At 37.4% G+C, this 22,241-nt stretch overlaps 1 protein-coding gene across 5 annotated transcripts in view; it reads left to right on the forward strand.

The window, feature by feature from the left end:
• LOC139730641 (synaptotagmin-7-like) overlaps positions 1–20,132 on the forward strand; it is a 283,452-nt gene extending 263,320 nt beyond the window's left edge. For all 5 annotated transcript variants that reach the window (XM_071641498.1, XM_071641499.1, XM_071641501.1 and 2 more), the window contains 6 exons: positions 250–352; positions 3,465–3,604; positions 4,214–4,332; positions 9,855–10,024; positions 15,890–16,004; positions 17,078–20,132. In XM_071641498.1, the coding sequence (XP_071497599.1) occupies positions 250–352; positions 3,465–3,604; positions 4,214–4,332; positions 9,855–10,024; positions 15,890–16,004; positions 17,078–17,388 (958 nt within the window). In that variant the 3' untranslated portion in view covers positions 17,389–20,132. The remainder of the gene's footprint in view (positions 1–249; positions 353–3,464; positions 3,605–4,213; positions 4,333–9,854; positions 10,025–15,889; positions 16,005–17,077) is intronic.
• The last annotated feature ends 2,109 nt before the right edge of the window (positions 20,133–22,241 follow it).

A 22,241-nucleotide genomic window follows, 5' to 3' on the forward strand; every position in this document is an offset into this window, starting at 1 on the left:
TGTTCCAATGTTCCTTTGAAGAAAAAAAAAGGAATACCATGAACAGGTTCTCTGGTCCACCCAGCTTATTTTGAATTGATAAAAGCCTGGGTGTAGGTTGCGATGAATGGCTGACGTGCCATTCAGGCGTTGCTATACTTACTGTCTTTTCATTTGATTCCAGTTGCACTCTTTTTATTAGTAGACTGATTGTTGTTCAACATTCATTAATGTTGTATCTATTTTCATCTCTGATTTCTTTGGCCACAGTTTTGAGCGTCCAAAGCCAAGAGTAGGATTTGAACACGTCCAACCAGACCCCAGCAAGCTGGCCACTCCAGCTTCCAATGGCCAGGCAGAAGCTCTGGGAGTGGTAAGCAATTTACTTCTTTCATTCCTAAATATCATCACAAATGTGCTTACTTATAAAAACTATTAAAGCTTGAATTCACTCATGGTTGTTGACAGTACCATACAGTAGTCTTGGCATAATCAGGTACCACTTAATCAGGTTCTCCACTTAACATACAAATTAAAAAGAAAACACACACACACATTTCCAATGTGTGCTATATTTACTGTATAATCAGGTTCTCCACAATATTATAAATTGTGAAGAAAACGATTATACAGTAAATATAGCACACATTTCCAATGTGTGCTATATTTACTGTATAATCGGGTACTAGGCATTTCGGTTTAATATGGGTAGAAAATTTCCAGACAAACCTCATTTATTCTCATAATTCATCAGAGATCTTTAAAATGGGGGCAAATATTATAAATCCTGAAGAAAATGAGGTGTATAGAGAAGATAGTGCTGAGGTTTATGTTGCAATGTGCAATGTACAATCAATTCATAGTCTTACTAGAAGTAGACACATTTATGCATGCCATGTATACAAACCCATCCACCAGCACCACACATTCTTCCCGAACTACACACAGAGACACATTAATCAAGGAAAAGAATAAGCTAGCTCCAATGATGCTTCAACCTTCTTCAGACTGGAAGAAATGACAATCAATTTATCAGTTCATATTTTTCTTCTTCATTGGTATCAACACAACTGCACCACCACATGAGTGACATGCAGTAATGATTGCATTTTTCGTTATTGACAATGCCATGTTAACATGACCTTATAAAAATAAATTGCATGGATTACCGGATAAAAACTCATCTTTTGAACAATGGATTTTATGTTTGAATTATGTATGTCGTGATTATTACTAATGCAGTAGAGTATGTTATTATAGTAGCTGTGCAATATAAATGTCCTTTATTATTGTTATTATCATCCTTTGCAGTTGGTCATCAATAGGGTATGGTATTCAATCATGATAAGTTTGTTGGGTTGCTATGTTGTTCTCATTTAAACCATAATGGGAAAAACTGACATTTCTGTAAAGAACATTGTGTGACTTTGGAGGAGCTGTGGCTGTAGTGACATAGCATGCTGTATGATAGTTTAACAGGTGGGTGCATGTTAGTGTGTAGTAGCTGTAATGTGAAGAAACATGCTGTCCGGGAATTGGATACTCTGCTTAATTAGGTAAGAAATGCTTTGCCCAGCATTATACGATTATGATGAGACTACTATAATATAATGAATCAAATTTTATGAGGAGACATATCAAGACACAGTTTGAATGTGCTGCTCTGTGGATGAACTACTTCTGTATATGCAATGACCTATTGATTGCAATAGTCAAAACACCTGGCAAAAGAAAATGGAGACAGTAATGGCTTGAAGGTCTTTTGCAGAAATTGTAATATAATAATGTTGTCCTTTCTTGGGAAAATGTATTCAAGTTCAACCATAGGAAATCTACTGGTCATCTCACACCATAATGTGACCGTGCACCACAAAACGAACAAAAAGTCGCACCCCTTGATTTTATGTGAGGACTCATAAAAGGTGAAATGTTCAACCAAGTCAATATTAAGTTTTTCATATTTTCTGAAAGAGCTACCCTTCTTCTACATTATTCTTAAGTTTGGGATCTTAACATGAATGGGAAAGTGTGTTTTTAACAGTTTTTCTACAACCCTTTTGGGGGGAAGAGTAGAATGATCAGGTATGTCTTACAGGCCACTTTTCATGTGTTGAAATCCTTTGCACACTCTTCATTTTCAAGTCTAATAACTTTTGAAAGGATGATGCTGCTGCTTTGAAAGTTAGCATTAATCATGGGCAGAATGTGTTCATAGAACATGCTCAATTTCAGCTTAATCTGATAATTCCTTCATTGTTGTTGCTCCGGTGGTTTACACCCTGTGTTTTGTACCTTTCATGGCACAGCTTGCACAGCTTGGTAAAGATTAAGCGCTTGAATAGACCGTGTACTCCAGAGCCTCTTTTCTCAGTTCACACCTTTCCAGAGTGTGTGCTTTCTTTCCAGTATTTATGTAGGTTAGGGGAGTCCATTTGAATTGAGTTATACATTATTTTAAAGCTTATAGTCTACTCTTTCAGAATCTGCCCTTAACTAAAAATTCATGTCAGGCGACCTTTTGTTGGTTTTGTGGTGATATGTGACCCTGCATCACAAAACCAAAAAAAAAAAAGTGATGTGTAACTCAATTCAAATGGACTCTCCTAACCTAGATACTGGAAAGGAAGCACACACTCTGGAAAAGTGTGAACTGAGAAAAGAGGCTCTGAAGTACAGGGTCTATTCAAGTGCTAAATTTTTACCAAACTGTGCGATGAAAGGGACAAAACACAGGATGTAAACCACTTGAGCAACAACAATGAAGGGATTATCGGATTAAGCTGAAATTGAGCATGTTCTATTAACACATTTTATCCATGATTAATACTAACTTTCAAAGCAGTAGCAATATCCTTTCAAAAGTTATTAGACTTAAAAGTGAAGAGTGAGCAAAGGATTTCAAGAATTGAAAAGGGGCCCCTAAGACTTACCTGATCATTCTACTCTCCCCCAAAAAAGGGTTGTAGAAAAACTGCTGAAAACACACTTTCCCATTCATGTTTAGATCCCAGACTAAAGAGTAATGTAGAAGAAGGATATCTCTTTCAGAAAATATGAAAAACTCAAGATTGACCCGGTTAACCCATTCCATCTTTTTTGAGGCCTCATGTAAAATCAAGGGGTGCGACATTTTGTTGGTTTTGTGATGCGCAGTCACATATTATGTTTATATATCTGTGTATTGTTTCATAGTGTCAATGTGTTTGCAGTAGTAGGTCATTCTTTTAAGTTACTAGCACAAGGATAACATATAAGTATTTGTTACGAGCATTTACAAATATGTGTTATTTTATTACTTGGATGAATCAAAATCTATATTTATGTATTTCATACAAGCCATATTGCTGTTGTTAGATGACAGTTCAAGCATAGGCGTAGTCCTTCAGTACTGATGTAGAAATACTAAAATTCATGATTTCTGTTACTGCACCAGAAAGTGTTTTGTGGATACAAGACTGTTGAGGGGATTTTGTTTATTCTGGCAGGCCCAGAGTGTTGATGAGGATAACGTGCCGTCCGGTGAGAACCTGGGACTGATTCAGTTCTCCCTCATGTATGACTTCCCTGACCAGACACTGATACTCAGGATTGTGAAAGCAAAACAACTTCCAGCCAAAGATTTCAGGTTTGTCACTGAGTGCTTGCCATGTCACCAGCTTCTTGCTGGACACTGGCCATCACCACTACCTACCATCCAACCTATTTAAAGTAGGGGTACAGAACTCCTCAGTTTTTCAGATAGATTGCACCATCAGATCTCCAATGGGGGAAAAATTTGTGCAGCTGGCCTAATTTCAGTTGTTTAATTTGAAAAGAACTGCAGTGATTGCTTGATAGTTGTGTGATGACATACCTAAGTGTGAAGAGTGTGTGATATATCTATGATGTGAAGAGATACAGAAAGTGGCTTGATAATCCCCATTGTGCATCAGTTCAGCGCAGAAAGCATATTCATTATGTTTTATAGTGACAATATCAAAAAATAATCTTTTTAAGTAGAAATATAGATTCAAGAGCTAAATTCACATTGTTAACCTGTTTAGGATGGACTGATTTTGCTACAACAAACATTTCCAGTAGACACCTGCCCAAGTATACTCAGGACTAGTCTTCAACAGGTTAACTAATGATAGTAAAGCTGTCATTTATGTAAAACATAATGTCAGAACTGGGGTGTATTAGAAAGCTATTCAAGCAATCACCGTTTTGTTTGTATTATCCCTCTCCCCCGCAGTGGCACCAGTGACCCATTTGTGAAAATCATGCTCCTGCCAGACAAGAAAGTCAAAATGGAAACCAAGGTGAAGAGGAAAAACCTCAGTCCCATCTGGAATGAATCCTTCCATTTTGAAGGTAAAACACATTATATCATTCCTTTCATTTTTTTTTTAAATTTTGATGTTGTCGTTTTTGTGTGTTAAGAATACATCAGCAAAATATGTTAGGACAACTTTCCAGGGTGAATAGAATCTGTTAGCAGTCTTTTTGGCCCATTTCCCTCAGAATGGTCAATGTCTGGGTCAATTTGTCAAAGTATTTGTTAGCTTTTTACTCAGCCTGGGGGTGGATTTATTCATGTCCCTTCTGAATCACCTACCTGTGTGCATTCCTGTATTTCAACCTCACATTCCATGTAAGACAAAAAGTCGCTCCAAACCCTCTGCCTGTACTATTGTAAAACGAGGAATTTTCGCGTGCATTTTAATTTCACGAATTTCGCGAGCGCCAAAATTCGCGAAATTAAAATGCACGCGAAAGTTCTTGCCTACACTACATGCTTTGAACGCCAGTGGCAATTCGCGAAAATTTCATGCCACGAAAAAGGCTGTCGACTCCAATTCGCGAAAATTTCATGCCGCGAATATATCATGTTTTACAGTATTTCGCTATTCAGAATATTAACCTTCTCAACATTGAAAACTAGTATAGTTTAAGGTTGTTTTGTCCTGCAAAGGATTTTTTCCTTCGGCAAAGGCATTTGCCCGAATGGCGACTTCCTCGCCGCGGAATTCAGTTGGCAAAGGGTCTGAAAACCAGACAATACCAAATTGCGTTTGTTTACAAGCAGAGCGCCACTACGACAAAATATTGAAAGGTTTGAATTAAAAGCCCGGGCCGAGCCCGGCAGTGTAAACGGACAAAATTGCGGGGCTCGGCCCCGCAATTGAGGCTGGGCTCGGCCGCGGCTCGGCCCAGCCCCGCACTGTAAACGGGGTCTATCTCAAGACTCACACATGTAAAAGAACCCACTTCATTCATCACAAGGAGTTAGATATTACCCCTTGGAATGGTCCACCTATCCTTCCCACACAAGGAAAATAGGCAACAATGCCGACCCCTCGTGGTTCACTTGAGGCGACTAGCAATAATCAACAGACAGTATCAACTAGGCACATTGTGCCAGACAAAAAGAAGAAGAAGAAGATACTGTCTGCAAAAGGAAGTGAAAGAGTGGCTGTCATTATTTATTTGTTTATCTATTTATTTATTGGTTTTATTTATTTCATACTGCAGGGTTGGCCTGCTCAGTTTGTAAAAATGCTTTCCAAAGGCTCCCTGCAGTAACAACAATTACTGACCCTACTGATTTGTTTTCTCCACAAACTAACACCATTTCTTGTTTCACTCAAATCATTTATTTTCCCATAGATTGTTCAAAACACAAACACAGATTCAGTCTATCAAAAAAATATCTCTCTAAGTATTAAACATTTTCTGTCCTTATCTTTTTACCAAACTTTAGTGACCCTGTTAGTAGTTAGTGTTTTTATCGCCAAACCAGGCAGTCAATAGCCTACTCTGTATATTGTCGGCTGAGAGCCAGCTTGATATCCGCACTATACTATGGCCATGGCAATGGTGTCCCTGTGATTATTACTAGACATGTTTCAAGTGTGAACAGGGTTATTTGTATTGAAGATATTACTGCTCTATAAACAGTCATGAGAAAATTAATGATTTTATGTAAATGTGGACAAGTGAGCATGTTTCTAGCCAATGTTATTTATAAAATTCTATTGAGTGGGCATGTTGCTTGTAGAATAGAGTGCACACAATTGCAGAAAGCTTGAGTAAGCACAATAACCAATATGACCCTGTCATTTCTAAAAGATAGTCTAAGATGTGAGTCATGCTTCAAATTTTTGTATGCACTTTTCTTAAGTTGTTATATATTACAAGTGAGACTCTTTTAATTTCTAATTCCCATGATTTAGACAGAAAAAGAAGCTCTTTGGATACAAAGCATGTCATTTGATGGATGTGATTATGATTTGATTTTGAAGTGCAAGATCCATACTATTCAAGATGTGTAAGGCAACAGCAAGGAGGAAGTAGTGCAGTATTGTGTCTCTGTGTGTGTTAGAGCACCGCTTTCTCCACCGCAATCCATATTTCAGTCCAGTTTTGATGAACTGTAATAATGGAATATTTTCAATTAGCACGCTTCACGCTTCATCGATACTAGGAATAGTGATTAGTTTCCTTCAGTGCCCAGTAGATCCCTCACACACCTCCTCCCCTCCCTGCATGGACACACATATATGGCAATGTGTACTACTCTTCTGCCTCCTCCACCAAATTCAAATACACGAGCAAGTGAGAGAGAGAGACAGAGACGCAGACAGACAGACAGACAGACAGAAGAAGAGAGACGGAGAGAGGGAGTTATTTGTTGATTGCTAGTAGATAGCAGTAAAGGACTCAATAACATCAGAAAGAAAAGAGTACAGACATGCATTACAAGTGAAATATATGGCCAGGAGTAAAAACATGCATTTTATTAATGAAATGTATGATAACAAGTACATCTACTTGTAAAAAGTTATTCATACATGTCCTATAGGTCCCGTAAATACATTTGCCTGGGTGTGTTCATGTTACGTACGAGACAGCCCCATTATTTGATGAGTATGAAAACAACCTCTTTCCACTTCTTCTGTCTCTCTCTACTTCTTTACCTCTCTCTCTGTCTACCACTATACATGTATCTCTCTCTCTATCTCTCTCGCAGACACACTTTTTCTCTGCCTCTTCCTTAATTTTTCACCTGATTTCTTTCTCTGTACAGAATAGCGAATGCCTGAACCAATTTTCTATTACTGGCACATGTATCTCCAGCAGTACTTCAGCTTCCCATGCATTTGTTTGTTTGTGTTTTTTCCTTACCTCACCTTCTTGGTACAAACCCATGTGTATTCCTGTTTTTACCAGTTTCGTTTCTAATCCTTTCCCAAGAGCCTTCTTCTAATTGTATTCCCTGGCATGTATGCCGGAGGATACTTTGGATTCAGCAGCATTACGCTGCCGTGTCACATTCTTGTGTGCACTCTAGCGGCTACAAACCTTGACAGATTTCTTTAAAATTTTGTATGGAGGTTCATATTGGTAATATCTCCACACCTATACCTTTGGGTGATGCTGCCCCCAGTGTTCCATCTTTTATAGGGTAAAATGCCGTATTTTTGTGCGTAGTTTATGTGCGCTCTAGAGGTCACATTTGTGAACGGATTTTGTTGAAATTTGAAAATTATTTGCTTCAGAATGGTCTCATATTCAAGTAATGTGCAGTTTAATGTTTCCAGGTTAGCATGCCTGTACAGTGACGGGGCGATTAAACTTTACTTGAATATGAGACCCTTCTGAAGCAAATAATTTTCACACAACAATAGATATATAATGTACTCTTTAATGAATCCCACAAGAATTGGAACGATCATCCCCCAGCATTCTCACTGATTCCCACTGATCAGTTACTAGCCATCCCCTTTAACGTCCACCCTGACATAAGCTGTAAAAACTAGAAATGTCGCTACAGCGACTGGTTATACCCCCGCCAAACAACATTTCATAAGCTTTGGTCAAAACAATATTTCATAAGCTTTGGTCATAAAACTGAGGAAGTAGTTAAATCCGCAAGATCTTTCCTTGATCTTCTGCCATTAATATGCCGTTACCATGGCAACGTACTTTCGGGTACTGTCGAAAAATGCGTCTTGCACATCTACAACCAAAGGCACACATCTGTACCAAGTTTCATGGAAATTGGGCAAAAACTGAGGAAGTAGTTTGCAACACAAAATTTTCCATCATTTTGGCTCATAATATGTGAGCTGTTACCATGGCAACATACTTTTTGTCACTGTCAAGAAATGTGTCATGCTGACCTATATCCTAAGACAAACATTCAATATGAATTCCATTAGAATTGGAAGAACACTGATGAAGCAGTTTTGCCATGAAGCATTTTGCCCTATATTTTACCAATAACATGCCGTTACCATGGCAACACACTTTTTGCCACTGCGGAAATATGTGTCTTGCACATTAACATATTCAGATGAACATCTGTACCTAATTTCATAAAAATTGATCAAAAACTGTGGGAGGAGTTCGCGACGCAAGATTTGTACCCATTTTTGCCCATAATATGCCGTTACCATGGCAACGTACTTTTGGGTACTGTCAAAAAATACGTCTTGCACATCTACAACCCAAGGCACACATCTGTGCCAAGTTTTATGGGAATCGGTTGAAAACTGAGGAAGTAGTTCGCAACGGACCGACCGCCCGACCGACCGCCCGACCGTCCGCTGACTCCTATATACCCCCTTCAAACTTCGTTTGGTGGGGGTATAATAATCTATGTGAAGTGGCAGCTTGATCATATGGTAGCAAAGGCAGAAAAAGAGGAGCTGTTCCATTTTTTTAAATGAATGATATAAGCAAAACATCCATCTAATCATGCTGATAAAGTAGTAATATTGACCCGGATGACACCCATGCTAGTTTGTAGTGGAATGTGAGATTCTGTAGGGATGGAACCTTCACTGAACTCACTAGTCAATGAACTATGGATTTCCACATTTACATCCATGGCTTCTTTGGTTCCATTAATGTTTGTGATATAAAGAATATTGCTGCAGTATACTGTCTTATCATATCCTTCATTAACAAAATCCTGTTCGCTGTTTGGTCTACATAGCGTCATGTGACCAAGCAAACCATTGTTATGTTGAAGACAAAATGCTAATTGAGAAAATTGTGCCTTACCATGATGTCATATTCATGTTATTCATCGATGGCATGTGTCAAGTGCTATTGGTATCAGCCTCATAAACCACTGTGTGAAATCATGACCACTGCACGTTGTACACTTTATGAGCGTCTATGCTGCAATATGTAAACAAACAACAAAACTAGATAAACATTATTGTAAGTGAAAGCATTTTGTATTTTTTTTAAAGATGTGTATGAGGATATAAAACAAATATATCATAAACTATTTCAGGCCTCCAATAAAATTATATAAATTCCTTGGTGACAAAAATTGCACTAATTTCTTCACGGCTGCAGCCATCAGAAAATACTGCTATTCCTTTCATTTCATAATGCATGATTTCAACCGGAGGCTCTCAGTACAGTGTTCATGTTGTTCATTTGTGTAACAGCACACACTCTTTCCTATACTATGTAGTGATGAGCTAATCTAGTGTGCATGCTTGCCTGTAAGTTGCATCCCTTCCTGGACAAATAAATGTTCCATATGATATTTTATATGAAAAATCTTACTGTACCCTGATTAAAGACTGTCAGAATGTACTATTTTCCTTCCTGAGCAGTATGTAAGGCCAAAGACTCTCCATATACAGCATTGCTCAGTAAACTCATCTGTTGCCCAGTGAATCATTAGTTGATATGATGAAATAATTGACAGTTTTTTCATTCTTGCATTGCTTTGGCCATCTGGGAATCTCTTCTCAGCATTCTGTGAGATAGCCATCACTGAAGCTTTCATCACAAAGAAGTAAAAGAATAAAGTGTAACCCTTGTCCAATCATTGTGATTACTTTGACAATTTTTTTTTTCTTTACCAGGCTACCCATATGCCAAGATTCAGGAGAGAGTGTTACATCTCCAGGTGCTAGATTATGATCGTTTCAGTCGCAATGACCCCATCGGAGAGGTCAACCTACCCTTGGCTGAGGTTGACCTGACCCATGAGCGGCTGTACTGGCGACCTCTGACTCCCAGCAAAAAATCCTCGGTGAGTCCATGATTTAGTATTTGAGGGAAAGATACAAAGTATGTATAGGACATCCATGAAGTGTGTTAGAGGAGAAAACAGAGAAGAACTTCGAACAGGAGGGACATTGTTACTTTGAAATACACCGTATTTTATACTGATTAAATAATATGAATGTACCTGCACATACGCAATCTATTTTTTTTAACAAGTCATCAAAAACATGACTGTGTCCTGGAAATCGGGGCCTGGTGGCTGTTGCAATGATAAAGCTGTCCCACAGTTGACTTTTAAAGTCAATAGCTGGGACTATTGTGGGAACCAATTATGAAGAATCCTCTTCAGTGACAAGGAACAAATGACAATGACCAAAGACAAATAACATTCAGAATAATTATGTCCTAAAGTGAATATTGGACCTTTTTTTTTTAGCTTGTGACGTGCATGGAGGGGGGGGGGGGGGGGGGAGGAACAAAGTGCCCCAAATTTTATATTTCAGTTTCCTTTTGAAAACCCCGCGATGGATTTTCACCAACCTTGGGAGGTGGAATCCTATGAGGAATATGGTCTTAATTTTCTCAAATGAGCTCCATACACCCTTCAGCCTAGGGTGCCCAAAAGCCCTCAAAGGAAGAAATCTGTAAAAATCTTCTTCTTTGAAATAGAAGACATACAGCTTAGTGCTATGAGTTAGTACATTGGTGGCTGTAGTTTTATGTTGATTTCAGGGGTGCCCCCCCCCCTTTAGTTTGTTTCTGTCAAAATCCAGGTTAAGGTTCACTTTTGGCCAGATGATATATCATCATTCAAAGTTAGAAAATAACATGTCATAATTGCTGTACAGCGAGAGGGACTGGAGTCTGGTTATATTTGTGGAAGTGGGAGGTTTACTCCTTCTCATAGCAGTCCTGTAACTGTATGAGTGGGCCTATGAGATATGGTGATTTCACCTAGACAGCGTTTGTTTCGTTCTTCTCGCTAAAATGATTCCACAGTTTATGAAAATGACACCAACAATAGAACAACAAAAAAGTACATACAAAATGGTCTTTGCTGTTTGTTTTCATCATTTGAGAGGCATTTCTATACAAATACATGTGGCATCTTACCATTCCCACTGCCCTTAAAAGAAGAAGCTCAGAAATGGAGATTATCCAAGCAAGAAAAATACCTTTCATTATTACTTTGCAATAGCAGAGAATAAAGGGGAATTGCTTTAAAATTCAATAAAGCACTATCAATTAAGTAATCTAAAACACTTTCATGTTGAAATTGTGTGTTTAATTTACTGAATATCCACAACAAATCGAGTTTGTAATAGGTCAAGTTGTCCGGTCGTACATTTACTAGATATCCACAACAAATTGAGTTGGGTCAAGTTGTCCAATCATAACCCGACCCTGGACACCTCCACCCACTGGGGCTGTCCAGGGTTGGGATATGCCGAGTGTGAGTTGTCCAACCCCCAAAGGAAAAGTGTTGAAAGGTCGGGTCAAAGGCTCCCTGGCTTGCACAATGAATGTTCCTTTTAACCATTCCTTCAGTTGCAAATGTCTTGTGATACAGTACTGTCTATTCAATAGGGTACTGCTTAATCAGGTACTCCACTTAATTGACTTACAAGCTGAAAAAACATTTTCTAATGCATTTTATATTTTACTGGATAGTCGGGTAGGCATTCCGGTTAAGGGTAGGAATTTCCCAGGTTAACCTGATCTATTTCCATAGCTTCCCCGCAGAAAGCCTTTAAAATTTGTGGGAAAAAAAAAAAAAAGATTATGAAGAAACTGTGAGGTGCGGTAAGTCGATAGAGAGCAACTGATGTACAACTGATTCGCCATATCGCTTGTACAAAGTAGATGCATTTATGCATGCTCCGAAAGAACCCTTGCACCAGCATCACACATACTACCAAAATCACACACACACACACACAGCGATACACTGATCACTGTACACATGCCTATAGCTAGGTCTTGAGAAAAACAAAGAATTCTTGATATTGCCAATGTGCAAAAAACTTTTGCATATGCTGCATAGCCCTGTCACAGATGCACTGTGGTATTCCTTGGGAGCATTGTTGCTTCTGGTTGGTTTGCGCGTGTCTCAGTTCCCATTCAATTCACTGCAATTTTCATCTGCTCTTCTTTCGTTAGTGCTTTTTTCTTTGGTTAGAATTAAGCTAAAAAAGAGCTTAAAACTTTTACATTTTACTGATTTGTGGTCACTAGAGTCATGGTTCGCTACTGCGAGGCTTCCCTGTGCTGGTCACGTAGTGGAAAGCGAAGAAATCTTCAACAACAAAAGAATACCCCTAGATAAAGAGGAAATGTGACCCGAGTGCACATTCAGTCAAAACTGGATGCAAGTTTGTCCCCTGAGCTATCCCATCATGCATCTGAAGCAATGCTCGACTCGTGGCACCCAGGTATTGATGATACTGAGAATTAAAGGGAACGCAAACCCAAAGAGCAATGTGGATTGAGTGAAAGCAGTAACAGCAGTAGAACACATCAGTGTAATTTTGAGGAAAATCGGGCAATCGATGCAAAAGTTATGCATTTTTAAATTTTTGGCGTTGGAACTGCTGGGTAAGGAGACTACTAGAGGTTATGACGTGTGAGTGGACTACAATATAAAGAAAATATAAAGGGAATTCAATAAAAAAATCATTTTTAATGAAAATAACGCATTTTATCAACTTGATACTGACATACAGGGGTAGCACTTATTCCCCCTGCTTTCTGAAAGCGGTTAGTCAAGTACTCTTTCATTTTGCTAGAAAAGTGAATTTTTGCTGAATTTTCTCTGAATTTTCTTTGTATTGTTGTCCACTCACACGTCATAACCTCTAGTAGTCTCCTCATCCAGCGGTTCCAACACCAAAACTTCAAAAATTCATAACTTTTGCATCGATTGGCTGATTTTCCTCAAACTTTCACTGATGTGTTCTACTTGTGTTAATGCTTTTACTCAATCCACATTGCTCTTTGGGTTTGCGTCCCCTTTAACTAACTCCAATGAGACTCTAACCTTTCTTCATTGAAAATAAACATACGGTCGCCTTTAAACACATGGGGACACAGCATAATTTGTTGCTGCATTTGGTTGCATACCTTGCATAGGAATCTAGCCACAAATGACACATTTAGAATCCTGCATGTGGCTTGATGAGGACTCTGGGCTGCATACAGATTATTAAAAAAATTACGCTGTAGACACTAACTATAGGCTGCTGTGAGACTTCAGATGAGCTGTTGCTGTAAGTGACATACCATGCTGTGTGTCTGATACAGAGAGGTGTGTGATTAGTATGGGGTATCTATGTTGTGAATGAATTAACATGCTTTCCAGTTGATCGGGTACTCCACATAATCGGATAAAAAATGCTCTGCCAGGCACTACCCAATTGTGCAGAGACTACTGTAATATGATTTGGTAGAAAGGTAAAGAAATGAATAATCAATTATGTACATAAAATGATGAGGGTGAAGGCAAACTGTCACTTAACCAGGCCCCCCCCCCCCCCCAAAAAAAAAAAGTTTTAATTTCCAGTCTTAACATAAGCTTTGAAAGTGCAGAGGGAATATAATGTTGGCATGAGGGATAGAAAAGAATTTGAAATATTCTGTAGTGAAAAAAGGGAGGTTTAACCCATTGAGGACGGGCTGATTTTGCTACAATACGCATTTCCCATAGACACCTGCCCAAGTATACTCAGGACTCAACGGGTTAGAGGTCAGTCCTCAAAATCAGTGGACAATGAGCAATAGACCACATCCAACTGGAATAAACAAAGGGCCAAATGATTTTTTTTTTTCAGAATAAACCACATCTAACCATAATAAACAAAGGGCCAAATTATTTTTTTGCAGAATATCATAATGATGCTAGGAAGTGCAGGTTCTCTCTGTTGACTGCACATTGATATCAAAGTGCTCTAGTTTTGTAATGTCTCTGCCACGAAGTGGCGCCGGAGGCATTATGTTTTCGGGTTGTCCATCCATTAGTTGGTCCGTCCGTAATAGATTTTGTAGACAATGTAACTTAAGAACCATATGAGCTACCCAAACAAAACCTGGCATATGAATGTATGAGTGGACGAAGCTGTGCCTATTATCTTTTGCGTGCACACGCTATTAAAAGGTCACAGGTCAAGGTCATCAAATGCCAAAATTGAACTATTTCCTCCACATCTCTGCAATGCCTAAATGTATTATCATGAAACTTATTGTATACATGTATTACTTTCTATAGGGAAAGTTTGGGTCACAGGTCAAATGAAAATGCTAACGTGTCAGTTTTGACCTCCATATCTCCGATATGCATGCATTGCCTGACATTTACTCTCTTTTAAGTGTCGGGTCATGAGGTCATAGGTTAGGCTGAAATTCTAAAATTACACATTTTATGCTTAATAACATTATTTACTCCATACTCTCAGGGCTGCCAACACTGGAAACTAGTTGAGAGTGAGACTCCCATAGGCCAATGCTATAATTTAGGAGTCAATGAGTGAGATCAATAGAAATGCATGCAAATGAAATGAAGTTTTAGAGTGAGAAAGGACCAAAATGAGTGAGTCTGACGCTCGATGCGTTAGAGTTGGCAGCCCTGTACTCTGGAAATCATTTAATGTACAGTACTTATTGGTGTAATTAAACTTGGTAAATACAATTTTGAACATATATCACTACACAGTGATTACAGTGTATGCAGTAATATTCTAAAATTTCACCTGTTTTCCATATTTTGAATCAAAGTAATGTCATGGAAATTGGTGTATGATTACAAGAAAATAGTTATATGCCAATCATGTGAAATTGTCATCTCACACCTTTGTATTTATATTGAGACAGACTGTTGAGCATTCAGGTGAAGTTTCACCTAATTACCTTCACCAAGGGATGAGGTTATATTTTCATTGGCGTTTCTTTGTTGGTTTCTCTGTCTGCAAAATAACTCAAAAAGTTGTGAATGGATTTGGACGAAACTTACAGGAAAGGTTGAAAATGACTAAAGTAACAGATGATTAAATGTTGGTAGTATTGGTAGTGATCCAGGAATTTTTGTGGAATTTGTGAAGGATTTTTTTATATTTTGGCAGGTAGAGTCAATGAACTTGGGAGTTTAAGCTGCGCATTCTGAAGGTTTTCATACGCGCACTAAAGTGCATGCTCTAGTTTCTGCTAAGGCTAGGCGCGCCACGCAGCTGGAAGTGGACATAACAAAAGGCTTCTATACCAGTACTGGGAAATCGGGCGGCTTTCAGCATGCATACATATGGTTGGAAATCACTGATTTCTATGGAAGAACAAAACCAGTGGTGGAAATGAGCTGCTTGGATGAGGTCTGCGCTCTCAGAGTGCTTCTTTAGTTTATGATATGTTATTTTAGTATTGTATAGTCATATTTTTTCTGTGCCATTTTCATGAGAAATATGAAGATAAATTGAAATTGAAAATTGAAATTTAACAATGGCAGCATGCTCTGTTGATCTATTGGGAAAATAAAGTGATATGGTGGAGACATACCACTTGCCATAGCAACATTTTTAGTTTTGTTATATTTTAGTAATCTAATTGTGGAATAAGAATACTGTAAGCTTCTCCATGAATAAATTGTGAGCAGTTAGTGTTTTTAAATCATCTATGTGCTGCTTAATGTCTTTGTAGACTGGCTTTGTCAGTTCAATACTGGTTTATGTGTCATAAACTGTCCTCTTTTGTCTGTATGAGGATGTCACAGATGTAAGATAGATTATATGGTTCTCATGGGCTTACCAAATGAGGGTGTAGAGTGTTTGTGTTACATTATAATATCTCTGTTTTAACCATTGAATTGATATATTTTCTCTGTTTCTTTTTCTTTGTGTGACATTTGCAGGGTAAACTTGGGAGTCTACTTGTATCTCTGTGCTATGCGCCGACAGCAGGCAGAATTACCATATCAGTGTTAAAATGTGCAAACCTTGCTGCAAAAGACATTACGGGAAAATCAGGTGAGAACCCCCTGGATGTTTTATATATTCTGCTTCTGGTTAGGACTTTGTCAGGTTAGAGTTGTGCATCCAAAGTCTTAATGTACATTTGTAAACATCCGGGGCAATGATGTATGACGGTCATGCTTCGCCCCAGTTCCACCACACACTGAGATGTGATCCGTATGCATTATACTCTTCTTGGCACAAGAGGGCGACATTGTCCCAGAACATCATAATTCTTATGTGAATATGCATGGTCATTGTACCATTACTATGCCCTGACATTCATAGAATATATGCAAGCACGTTTTGATAGACATGTCATCTACTTCATTTTTACTCCATTATCATGGATGTCACTCTAAAGTCAATAAGAATTGCCCCTGGTACCGTAGCTCAAAGGTTCTTTGAATGTAAGTTGCCCTGGTAATGAGTGGGAAACCCTTCCTACAACCCCCTGTATAAACTTGTGCAAAGGTGGTACCAAAATATGCTGCAAACAGAGAGCCTCCACCCCTCTCTCCCCTTAAATTTAATGTTTGAGATCACATAACATCATCACAATGTACTCTACTTATAACAGAATAAAGTTATTTCAAGAGAAGCAGGGGAAAACACTCGGCCTAGTCTAGTCTGATAAGAAATAAGTCAGTTTCTGTGATACGTTCAAAGTTGACTTATTTATTGCTAAGACACAAAGATTGAGATATCAGAATTTCCTGTCTCATTTCTTGTTTGTAGATACAATATGCAACTGTTTAATTCTCAATCTTATAACATAAACTAATCATCGATTTTGGTGTTTATTTGCTGTTAGCTTTTTCATGTAATCATTTCCAGCCTTATAAAACTGTGCGTGTCACTTAATGATGGTGATGAGGATATTGGCTATGGATTGTGAAATTTATCTTGGGATGTACTAAACAGAAATAGTGTAGAAACCCTGCTATTTTAGTTGGTTTATAAGTACACACACACACACACATGCACACATGCACAATATCTTCCATATTGTACATTATTAGACCTTTGTTTCAATAAACATCATGGAAACCTGATGGAAGAGCTTTCCCTTTCTTCATTCCATTTAGACCCATATGTGAAAATCTGGCACATGCACAAGGACAAACGAATAGAGAAGAAAAAGACGGTTGTAAAGTATCACACCCTGAATCCTGTCTACAATGAGTCCTTCGTCTTCAACATTCCCCTGGACCGGATACGGGATACCACCTTTGTCGTCTCTGTAGTGGACAAAGACCGGCTCTCCAAGAATGACATGATAGGAGGTATACTGCTTGGGGCTCGAGCATCACCGTCAGAGATGTCCCACTGGAATGAGATGATGAGTAAGCCACGGACTAACATTGCCAAGTGGCACGTCTTGAAAGGGATGAGTTGATGTCCCTTTTTAGGAGCGAAGGAAACATGATCAAGGATTGCTTATATGTCATATACATTTTTAGGATGATCCTGTGCTTGGGACTGGCTGGCTGTTTGATGCCTGTAAATGCATTTATTCATGACCTGTAAATGTGATCTGTCAGAAATAAAGGAGAGTTCCAAGAGTGTGGTCCCATATTGGCAACAGGAAAAGCACCTGTCCAAGATCAAAGTGTCACCAAGATGGAGTTGAGAAAGAAATCTGTTGTTGCAAGCAAGATTTGACATTCCACTTAGTAGGCATACTGTCTGCAGATATTTCCTGGAGATACTTAAATTAGATTGTTACTATATTTATCATATAAAACATGGATATTTATACACATCTCATCATTGTTATGTGAATTTTTGCCTCCTATGCTCAAGAAGGTGTTTGCAATAATGTGCTGAGAGTAATGATTGTAGGAAATGGGAAAGAAATAATGAGAAATGGAAATTGGAAGTAGTGCATATCAGTTATGTGTATTGTAGAAGCCACTTATTACTATGAAAACTGTGGTATGTGTAGGCATTCATAAATATACTGATAGATGAACTGTGTATGATTACAATCTTGTATTAAGAGATGTCATGTGCGAACTTGATTCACAAGTAAGTGGAGATGTACTGCCTTTCTCTATGGATGTAACAAAGCGATTGGCATACTGAACTTAGCAATACAGTATCACCCCATGCCAAAATGTACCTGTATTTGGCAACAATCTTCATTATATTTGGGAAAAGTATGTTTGTATGACTAAGGTGCCTATTGGTCTTTTTTATCAATTATCAGCTCTTTGATGCTGAAATGAATCATTAGAGTCTCAGAAAGAGATGATGGCACAATGGAATGTATTACTTATGAGCAAAGAATGTCAGATGTAATGTTTCTTAAAACCTTGCTGGTGTGTACAGTTAACCTCTTACTGGTGACATTTATCATCAGAACAGAGAAAAGGTATAGTTACTTCACAATACTTCTCTCATATTTGACGAAATATTTCATTTCAAAGCAGAGACAGAATTACTAGGAAGACTGACTCCAAAGAGAATTCGACTGTAGGCAGTTAACTTATGAAGAGGAGAGGATAGTAACATCTCTCTTCCTGCTATATTATGAGACATGATATGTACTTGAATACTAGGGGTTTGCATATAAATCCTATTTGTTGCAACATTTCTTAGAATGTCTTGTCTCAGTGTGCTTCTGTCAAGGTCCTTTTTCTTGTTTGTTTATTCACCTAAAATGTACTTTCCATTATGTAAGGAGCTAAAAGATTTGTGAGAACTTTGAGGCAAAGGCTCTCAAATGAGTGTTTAGGGACTACAGCTTGAAAGATGATAAACATCAGATTAAGTAAAAATAAACAAATTCCTAGATTTTATGCATCTAGCATATGGTGAACTTGGAATGATTACACTGCTATGTGAAAATCACCCAGCTTTGAGTCCCATCTTATAGGAAAGTAATTTTCTTGCTCACAGACCAAGTTTTGTTCTGTTTTGTTTGTGTTTGTGTTTGGTTTTTTCTGCTGTAGCTACAGTACCAAGTTAGATTTTTTTTTCAACCTGTCATTCATCTTCATGAACTTGGGACCTAGGACCTATGCTATAATGTCAAGTCATAGTGTTAGTGTGACAGACTATGTAATTACTTTTACTTGTTTACCCTCTGTGCCCTAAACTCTGATGACAGTCGTCTGATGAGGTGTTTATGAATGTGTCAATGAATAAGTAGATTAATTTATACACTGGAGAGAGAGAGAGAGAGAGAGAGAGAGAGAGAGAACATGCCAGTCTACCAATACTCTGTTTTTGCTTTGTTTGTTTGGTTAGTGGGTTTTTCTTTTTGTGTGTATGTGTGTATATGTCTGATTCTCTGACAAAATAATGTGGCATGTATGGTATCACCTGGTTCATAACAATTTTGTCTTGATTATAATCTTCTTGATCACAAACAGATTCATGAAAAGCTTTAAATTCTTATTATTGACAACTTATGTCTGTTGACCATAAATGACGTTATCAAGCAAAGAGACTAGTGGTTTGTTCAAGTGGAAGTAATTGGTATGTATTTTAAGATTTTTCAACTGTTTCATCTGTGTTTACTTTCATGTATATATTTTGTTAGCAGGTAATGTAAGACTCACTTGCATTCTGCCATCAGACTGTGCCCCTGTAATGGACAATAAGAAATGGTGTTTGATGATGGATATAAATTGAAGATTTTTGCTCAAACACACACTTGCTAAAAAATCATGCATACGCAATGTACACACACACTTGACAAAGTCATGTAAAAATGTGTCTTATGTACACCTTCATTCAAAATGACAAAATCGTGGCATCTAAATATTTTGCTATGCATGTGTTTTGCTTCTCTTGACTGTCTGAATATATTAATCATAAATACTCCATTTTGGTACTTTTTTTATTAAAAAAAAGGACTCATTGTTTTATAATCACATGTCAAACATTGAGCATTATTCATAGCATTATTTGCTTGAAAAAAAAGTAAAATATTTGCCCATTCATTGTGGATGCCACATACGCCAAGTGTTAAAATCAAAGCAGTGTGAAATTATTATACCTATTATCACATTGAAGGACTCTGTGGCTGAAATATGTGTTAAAAATGTTTGTTAAATGTGTTAAGAAATAACGTTGTTAGAGAGCATTTAGATTCATAAACATGACTTAACCAAACTAAAATGACCATTTGTTGAAGCGTAAATCATATTTGTAATTCTAATTCTAAATTGCCATAATGTTATTTTTACAAAAAAATGATATTTCATGCACTTTTGTGCCTGTTATTCAGCATCATACTACATGTATGTGATTTAGGCACATATGATTTTTTTACTTCTATCATTTTTTATTTGCAAATAAGAAGTACAGATATATCAAACCTTGAATTATCGTGCAGTGTTAAGATATGATAAATTGAGTTTACAGACCAATTGGAAAGAAAAAAAAAAAAAAAAAAAACAAATCTCTGTTTTCTTTTTTCCCTGGACAGGGTTTTCTTTGTACCATCATTTACAATAAATTGTATATTCTATTCCTTAAAGCTGTGACAGAATGCCTTAATTTTAAGTTACATTGTGAAGTTTGATATACCTTTTGATATTACTTAGACATTTGAAATGTGGGAAATTCAAGTGTGAGTTGAACTATCTGCTGCTGGGTGTTTACACACGTGGATACCATTCTGTTAGTATTTTAATCCTTTAAAAGCAAGGCTTTGCTACTCTGACCACCTGTAAACTAGTGGATAAAACTCTATAAGGCAAAAGCTAGATAGTTTTGTCAATTAGGAGAATATTATTATTAATAATATGCATGAGTCATATTACTCCTGTGAGATGGTTTGCTCTTTTTCTCATGTAATATGGATGCAGGTACAGCAGTGCAAGAAATTTTCATTTTGCCTGTGGCAGAGTTACAAGAAGAAGTCATTATAGTCCATCAGGAGTATTATATCTTCTTTTTTTAACATGTGTGCAAAATATGGTGCAGAAAAGAAGAAAGAGTTGGATTTTTATGGTTCATTGTTGCAATCAGTATTACTGTTACTGATATGCAAGCCCCCGACAACACTCCATACAATTTGAGCAGAGATTCTAATGACATCTCTCTCTCTCTCTCTCTCTCTCTCTCTCTCTCTCTCTCTCTCTCAAGTTGATATATCTAAAATTGAATTATATTTCACTTGTTTTCCAGAAGTGATGCACAACTGAGTTTTAGTGCAAAAATTTCCTTTGATGATATGTGGGTCTTACGTGAAAGTCATTTTGTAACAGCTGAATTCCAGCAGGTCATTGTCTAAAACCTCTGAATGATGCTTGTATTTGCAATTGTGTATGGAGAAAATGTTACATAATCATAAGTATGTTCCCTATGTAAAGTAGATTAAATTTCACCCTTCTCATAGTTGAACTCTGCCATGATGTAGCAGCCATTTTAAAATAGTCAATGTATATATATATATATATATATAGGTATGTTTTGGCAAACCTCAGGTCGTTACCACAATCAGATTAAAGAAAATGTTCAACTATTTTTGGGTAATTTGTGCTATAGCCAATGAATTATATAAATGGGTCTTGACATGTCAGATCACTAGGAAAGGTTTATTGCTCCAGGTAAAGCTCCATTGTAGCAATGAAAATCTACACCACTGAGAAAACAAAATAAGTAGCCATACACATTTCACTTTTCCAAGATGTTCTTTACTGAGATAGATAGTGATGGAAATTTTTGCACACTCTTCTGCTGTGTACTCTCCTGCATCAAAAAAAGAAAAAAAAAAAAGAAGAAAGATTGCAAGTATTTGACTTTCTTGATTGTAGTTGTGTGCTTCTATGCCTTTAATGATAAATGCATGTATTAAACTAGAAGTTATTTTGAAAAGAATTATCAAACTTTGTGCATGAAAAGTTTTGCTGACTGGCAATTCCATGGCACCTTTACAGAATAGCACTGTGTATTTATTTTGTATCCCATGGCTAAGTTATTACATGTGATCTTACCAAAGTGTACAGCCGTAGGTAGTAGGAAAGTAGAATTTTGTATCTAATATGCTGTTTTTTATGTTATTCTTGTTTTTTAGCAATATGAATTTCTCAAGGAAAACAATATCTAATATCTTGGTTTGATTCAAGTGACATCAAGTAAATATGTAAATGGCTTGGAGCGTGAAAGTCAACTGAAAATGATGAAATTTCTTAGTTTTATCAGTTTTTATTTGTTCTGTCCTTGATTGAAATGATGTACAAGCGAAATCATGCAAGTTTGGATTTTTAATAAGTCTGTATGGGCAGTAAATCT

The sequence above is a fragment of the Diadema antillarum genome, unplaced genomic scaffold (genome assembly GCF_040938485.1).
Source record: "Diadema antillarum isolate AM-2024a unplaced genomic scaffold, OU_Dant_1.0 seq00000324_RagTag, whole genome shotgun sequence".
In the NCBI taxonomy this organism is placed as follows: Eukaryota; Metazoa; Echinodermata; class Echinoidea; order Diadematoida; family Diadematidae; genus Diadema; species Diadema antillarum.